General features: G+C 33.8%; 1 protein-coding gene across 1 annotated transcript in view; it reads right to left on the reverse strand.

Moving 5' to 3' along the window:
• LOC123525479 (growth/differentiation factor 8-like) overlaps positions 1 to 7,817 on the reverse strand; it is a 29,271-nt gene extending 21,454 nt beyond the window's left edge. The window contains exon 1 of the mRNA XM_045304558.2: positions 6,816 to 7,817. Within this exon, the coding sequence (XP_045160493.2) occupies positions 6,816 to 7,173 (358 nt within the window). The 5' untranslated portion in view covers positions 7,174 to 7,817. The remainder of the gene's footprint in view (positions 1 to 6,815) is intronic.
• Positions 7,818 to 8,054: the final 237 nt, after the last annotated feature.

An 8,054-nucleotide genomic window follows, 5' to 3' on the forward strand; every position in this document is an offset into this window, starting at 1 on the left:
TTACTCACTAATTTTCAACAAACATATTTTAACAGTGCTAATTCATTGGACAGACTAAACATGGACACTTTTGATAACCTGATATTCTCTGAAACAAAAGAAATGTCAAGCAATTCCCTTAATGTTCATATCGAGCCTTTTTGCGGGTTTTCATTTCCTATCTCCTAAGTATCCTTATGTTGTATAATTATGCACTTCTCCGGGAATGGAAAGGTCAGACAATCAGTGTTAGTTCTGTATTAGTTCTACGTCCAGGAAGGCTTTTCACCATTTATAAGTAAAAGTCAAGAAAGTAAAAGGTCAGCTTTTATAGTTGATGTATTACAAAGAAATAAGAGACTCGGTATAAAGACATTAGTGCTTTTCTCTTATTTTGTATTGCTCTCTGACGTCCATTCAGACAGTGTCGAGTTTTAAAATCGCGACGCACATTAGCTTAAAGCTTACGTTATGCGCAAATTAACGCAACAAATTCTTTCAACGTAATTTCTGAAGATATTTTCTCTACAGCAAAAGGCGATAGAAAATCACTTCGGATAGAAAGTTAGACATACTTAGACCGTGTATTCAGTGTTTGCATATTTCTGGTCCTTAGTGATCATTGAGTCTATTATAATAGAATTCTCTCTAAGCCGATGTGAAGTGGTCTGAGGGGTGTTCTACTTTTCACTGCATCTTCTTAAACATTGGAGTCTGCTATTCTTTCAAAGGATCTTTTTATACATATAACTATCATTCGCGAGTCCTATCGAGTTACGACTACAAAAGTCGTAAAGCTACATTACATTTCAGTAAATGTTTTACTGCCAAGTAAGAAAGAAGTAACAAAATATAATCTTGTAGATTTCTAGTGTTAAAGCAAACATACGTTGGTATATTTAGTACACATGCTAAATTTCTAGATTAAATTACTTCGAGCGCTCGACATGATATGTCGTGCATTCGAGATAGGATGTCGTGTGCTCGAGATAAGGTGCCACAACTCTTTTTCAATATATGTTTTATACTTGCCTGAGTTGTGAAACTCATGTGATTGATTTAAAATCATCACGGCCAGCTTCTTCTCAATTTATCTCGATTGCTTCAATTATTATCCCGAGAGCATGAAATATTATATCGAGCGCACGGCATTTTATCCCGACATGTTATTACGATTGCTCGACATCTTATCTCCAGCGCTCGACATTTTATCTCAAGTGCGTAACACATTTTTTCTCGAGCACACAACATCTAATCTCGGGCGACCGGTACCTTATCTAAAGTGCATAATACCTTATTTCGAGCGCACAATATATTATCTCGAGCGCACGAGATATTTTCATATATAAAAATTAGCACCAATATACAATCAGGAATCGTCAATTTCATTTCCAAATTACGAAAAGGGAATGAAATCACACTCCGTTTTTGGTTACTTATCTGTGTGGCTGGGACACTATACAGTAATTGTTGTTATAGACCAGTATTTTAAGCCCATTGTATTGAAAGTGTATTAACAAAATGGAATGCAACATGACTGTGAACAAATAGCTGGAATCATATATCTGAGAAACTTTAAAGCACTTCACCACTTAAAATAGTTTGTCATTTTCTCCTTCAAGTTATTACATATTAAACCTCACAAATAAATAAAAACGTACGGCATGACCTAAGATTTGTTCACGTCTTTGTCAGTTTTAATGTTATATGTCTTCCTAGTGGCATCTTGACATCTTTGCAAGAGTTCATGCGTTTTTATACCCTCCTGGCCAGGATGACACAATATCGCGAGTATATTATCAAATACAGTGACTGACTGAACTCTTCGCTGATACATGATACGACATACACCGGTGTGGTATGATATTAGTGAATGCACTCAGACAATTTGGCCGTAAGACCACCTTAAGGAAAACTCATTATTTTTGGAAAAATCAATCTCAGTGAACAAAAAAATACGAGAGTAATTTATTCAGTATTACCAAAGAAAGTTCATAATTATGTCAATTACTTATCCAATCAGTAAATTCAAAGCTGATATAAAGAAGATGTAAGCAGGATGTAATTTGAAACATTTTATTAGTTATCTGGCTTCAAAATGAATTTCTCATGCAACAGACAATATGTAATAATTGCTTTGTTCATCAAGTGCCTACCTTCGATCTGCCCAATTAAAATTCAGAAGTTTACAAATGTAAATATAATGATAAAAACATCCATAGCAGACATGTCTATTGCTTACGAATTACGAAGGATTTTTCATCGCTGAATACACCTCATAAAATGCTTTATCACAAGTCGAGGCATTAAAGAGATAGCTTTTTTTTGATATTTCGAACGATGTATGTTTTGTTTCGCACAGTTTCTTTCTCAGCAATATTATTGTTGGATCATATCTTAAATTATAACCGATGTGAAAATAAGGTAATCTAAATACATGTACTAGCTTCAAACCGTTATTTCAAAATACTAGTATTTATTCATTTATTTATTTTGTTGGGTTTTACGTCGCACCGACACAATTATAGGTCATAATTATGGCGACTTTCCAGCTTTGATGGTGGAGGAAGACCACAGGTGCCCCTCCGTGCATTATTTCATCACGAGCGAGCACCTAAGTAGAACCACCGACCTTTCGTAAGCCAGCTGGATGGCTTTCTCACATGAAGATTTCAACGCCCCGAGTGAGGCTCGAACCCACATCGATGAGGGGCAAAGGATTTGAAGTGCGACCTTAACCACTCGGCCACGGAGGCTTCTCTCAAAATACTAGTAATATCATTACATGTTAACATGTTTTCATCAACATCCAGTTTCAGAATACAAGCATCAATATCCGTTGATATAACCCATTCTTCCATGCAAGTTTACACATCCCTTGCCAAACTAAAGCTTCAACAGTCTACGCTTTTTCTAGTAAATTTGGTTTATTATTAATGAAATAACTTAAAGACTATCGGCACAAAGGAAATTATCGTAAAACGTCTTTTTTGCAATCCCATAAATATCAATCTAGGTATATATTTAATTTCGCTCTTCACTCGTATAGCTGGTGTAATAGCATTTCAATCCATGCAGGTATCACTATTAAACAGCTGTTAGCATCTTTTCATTACGAACAATGCCTGTGGTCGTATAATACGGAATTTATTGCTCAATTTTGAAATTATAAAGGTGTAATGGTATATCACATTAAAAGTGGCATTAATTACGGCTTCGTGCTAGAGCATATTGTAGTAAAGATGTTGAAATGAGAAAATACAACAGTACAGAAATTAATGACATTTCAAGAAATGATAAAGCTATGTTGGTCGGTGGCCTTAATGGTAAAGGCGTGTGGGGAAAGCTACCTTAATGACGGCATCGGTGAATAATTCCAGCTGATATTCTTAGTAGTTTTGTAGTTCCGACTATTGATAGTACATTTGTCTTAACTGTTCGTTACCCGAGTAACTGCATAAAACCACAACTGGAAAATATTTTACTGCAGAAAACATATGTCAAATTGAGTAAAAGGCATTAACAGACTGGGCTATAAACTCATCAGCTAACGTATAGATTTTGAGTTTAGTTTAAAGTAAGTTTGAAACTATATTTCAGTTACCGACATAATCGACTGTAGTAGGACGGAATGCGATTGTTCGCTGTACTAGCCTCTAGGTGCAATGTGTTGAGGTTTAGTAAAAGCTAGAAGAAGGTGGAAGAAAAATGTGGAAAGCCAGGTACTAAAAATCTAATCACGACAATGTCCTGGGAATGAAACAAAACATCCTGTACGGTATAAAAAGAAAGGAGTGCTGTTTATTTTTTGTCTGGTATTGTTTTCATACCAGTTTCTCAAGACTATTAAATTTTAGTTTAAATAGCGACGCTACGATGTGTTTACTCTCACTTCTTAAACGTTGTGGGTACGTTGCCACAGAGAAACAGAAAATAAGAAACTACAGTAACAAAGAGTGGAAATTTGCAGTAACAAAGAGTGGTAAACTGCAGTAACAAAGCCTGCAGTAACAAAGAGTGGAAAACTGCAGTAAGAAAGAGCGGAAAATGTATGAAATCAATGAGACGACAATATCAGCAGTTAGAAGAGGGTGAGAAGAAGTGACTGAAATATCAGAAATCAAGCAGTCAGAAGAGGGTGAGAAGAAATGACTGCAAGAAATATCAGAAATCAAGCAGATAGAAGAGGGTGAGAAAAAATGACTGAAAGAAATATCAGAAATCAAGCAGTTAGAAGAGGGTGAGAAGAAATGACTGAAAGAAATATCAGAAATCAAAGAAATAAACAACTTCTTTTTCTTAGAGCTATGTACACAATATAAATTTTCTTTTGTTCAACTTTTTTCATAAGTCATCGTGATCTCGCAAAGTCGAAATAACGTTTAAATGTGATCTTGAATTGCGAATTCGTTTGAAATATCTATGGAAAAATCATTTACACCCTTTTGTAAACCTTGAAATATATTGTATACAAAGTAAATACTTAAAAGAATATATATGATATCTTGCAACCTAATTGAAGTATAGCTAATTCAAAAACACCACCTGTATGTAAATGCATTGAACGTATGAATGAAATTATCAAGCACTAGAAAAGTAAACCTTTCAACACTGTTTATTTACACATCTCGTATAAATGAACTAACCATGCATTTCAGAAACCAGATTGCGATCATTGTAACATCGATAACATACCGCAAAAATGAGACTACAAGCTACAGACACTTACAAAAAAGTTTTATAAGATGTAAAACATATTTCCGACAAATTTATCGGAATGCAGTTGCTCTAAACGAATACAGAAAACTGTTGCCTGCGCCACACGACCTGTTGGCTTAAGTAGAAGTCAACAAGCTGTTTTTGTGTTCCCTTTCCTCTCCAAACTGTTTAATTAAGCTTTTCTCAAAGATAATTTACAAAACAAAAATCAATGGCATTTCATATAAAGAGAATAACTTCCACACTTAAAACAAACTATTAATTGATTATTCACACAATGGTTTGATGAACAAGGAACAAAAATACATTGACACATGTCAGACCCTCATCAAATGAAGGCTTCTCTAATTAGAAGATAGATGGTGGTGAATTGTGGTCAAAATGCAAAAACGTAACGAAAATAGTTGGAATATGTTTGACGTGAACAATTTGATGAAGATTTGATCATAGTTGATTCAATTGACGTTCATTGCACACGTGTATCCAGTGACACAATGATTTCATATAAAGCTTTTTGTGCAACTGAAACGTCTCCCTCTGTAAAAATATGAAAACTACTCTGATTTTTTTATGTTGTATTTTGCGATAGTAGTCTCTGTTACTACCTTGTAAATATTTCATTTTTCGAGGTATCTCAGAATAGAAGAAATTCGATTTTTTTAGTAGTTGCATACTGTTTTATAACGTTTGATTAATTATCAAATTGTAACTTTTCACGGGTTTTGCATGTATAATATCAAACACTGGACTGTAATCGAGTGTTGTTTTAGTCAGTGAAAGATATCAACGTATCACCTCAGACAGCGGGTTTATGAGGATATTTAAATAATTCTCCCGTGTTCAGTATATAACGTAAACAAACGTAAAATATTTACGTGTAACCTACTACGTGTTGGACATTAATTATTATTATTATAGCTTTATGATGAACGTATTAATTAATGGCCAAATTACGTGGGACGTTTATAACGTATACAACGTATATAGTAGGTGTTTGAGTAATGACTTACACCAGCAGGTAGAATCAATAAAAAATGGTTGTGTCATAAACAATTGTAGGTTTATTTTTGTAACGTATTCAGACGGTAAAATAAATCACATGGTTTGGGTTAAAATGGCCAGGAAGAAACTATTATGTTCTGTACTTACTGGTCTTTGATTATGTGATTTGATTGACATGTAATTTTATAGTTAACTGTTTGGAGTGTCTTTGATCACTCAGCACATTTTAATCCTGTCGGGTTTGGAGTATTTTGTAAAATATTGTTAACTTTAAAGAACTGAATTCGTGTCAGCTAACTTTTGATTTCTTTTGAATAAGCAGTTTATGATATCATGTGGTTAATAAAAAACAGAGATTCTGTAAGGCACGTCTGTCTTGTAGATCTTTAGGCGATACTGGAAACTTTTCCACTTAACAACGTTCCTTTGAGAAAAATATATAATTATTGATGTGGTAACGAGGTTGGGGTAGTAGTTAAATGTTGCTCTAATATAAAGCATTGGAAAAGAAAGTATGAAATACATTGTACGTGAGTAATCTTTAAGGCTCTATAAATAGTTTATTGGCTACTCATTTTGTTAGGAAGTTCCGCGCTTCAAACAATGCTTTGTGTTTAATTACACTGGCAGGGTTCTACAGTGGCAGAGGTTTTTTATCAAATAAGTATCAAAACGATAAAATATCTTAGATGCATTTAGGCGTTCAAGCATTGTTTATAACTGTAATTAGACATTCTGTGGGCATGTCTGTTCTACCTTTATAAAAGAGTATTTGGCGAGCAGCCATTACATATTAAACAAACTTCACACTGTTGTTCAATTTCAATTACAAAATACAGGTATAAAATTGCATTAACTTTCAATTTCATGAGCCAATTTTAAAAAAAAAAACTGTTATGACTGTAAAAAGCATTTAAAGTTAATTAATTGCATTAAAGAAGTGAAGGTAAAGTATAAATCTCATTAGAAAAGAAATAAAACTTGCCTGAAGCTGAACCACAATGGAGCGAAGAAACATTACCATTATATTAAGCAATCATAACAAGCAATACAATACATGCTATTAGCTGAGAAGGAAACTACATACATGACATCTGTACTACTAGTATATCTACCTTTGTATTCTAATGAATAGTAAGTCTTTGAAAGAACTTTTGGATCATCATCGCCATCTTCATCTTGGTCTTTTTTATACAAAGCTTCTTTCTCTTTCATGTATGTCCTATACTGCCTAATCATTTTTCTCTTTTCTTCAATACTGTGTGTGACATTTGACACGTCCGGCGGGTGGTCATATCCTAGTCTGTTTAGTATGTCCATTTTGAATGTTTCAATTTTTTCCTTTAATATTTCAGATGCCTCTATATCCTCATCAGCAGCCGGCATTGTGGAGACTATCTCCCAAGTATCACAAATTGCAAAAAGTATAACAACACACTTTGCTAATGTTTTCAAACTATGTTCTTTTCTCATATCTTGCTATATAAATAACTATTTCACAGTTAAATAGTTTTACAGTATTCAGATCTAGTATAGATACCACGATGTGATGATACGAATTAACATCAGGCATATTTATACAATTAATCCACGATGTAACAACGCATATATGTCCAGCAAGAACCCATCCGTTATAGCACCGAATTATTACAATAAAAGGCTGGATTTAGCAAAGAGACACGTCAGAGGTGTGTCCTCAACCTCAATATAATTATTGGCCAGAGACGGTTGTTACACAGTCAACTTAGCGAACAATTTATGAAAATGTCTTAACTACTAGTATTTCGAGCGTTTGCTCATCGCTTCTCTGTAATCATAGATGTAGCTATCTATCAAACTCCTCCTACCTGTCAATAAATTTGATATCGAAATTTCATTGGCGATACAATGCGTTACGTCACTTCATTGATAAAAAATCCACACTGTCCTTGTGCATTTCAACTGCTGAATCGTTCTGTAATATCTGATAAATTCCAACACTAACTTCTGTCTATTGAAGAAGTTCAGATGCCACTCATTTAAATCACTTTCATTAAAAAAAGTCAAAGGTTTATCACCTCAATATCAAACAAATACGCTTAAAACTAGGATGATATTAACAAAATAGTGTAAGTTTAAATTCTCTCATGTGTTCGTATTTATTTACAATTGATTTCGACCTAACAAGCTATTTTTGGCTATAGGTGAATCGGTATAGGTGATAAACGAAAAGCGTTTTCTTCAATGACTGTAAATATTTTGACTTTGATATATCAGTAGCTACCGTGTTATATTTCATTTGGGCCTGGTATTTCATTTATCTTCGATAAATGTTAAATTATAAAATTATACCTATCATGTCTCTTCAATGAAAC

This window comes from Mercenaria mercenaria, chromosome 3 (genome assembly GCF_021730395.1).
Source record: "Mercenaria mercenaria strain notata chromosome 3, MADL_Memer_1, whole genome shotgun sequence".
Taxonomy (NCBI): domain Eukaryota; kingdom Metazoa; phylum Mollusca; class Bivalvia; order Venerida; family Veneridae; genus Mercenaria; species Mercenaria mercenaria.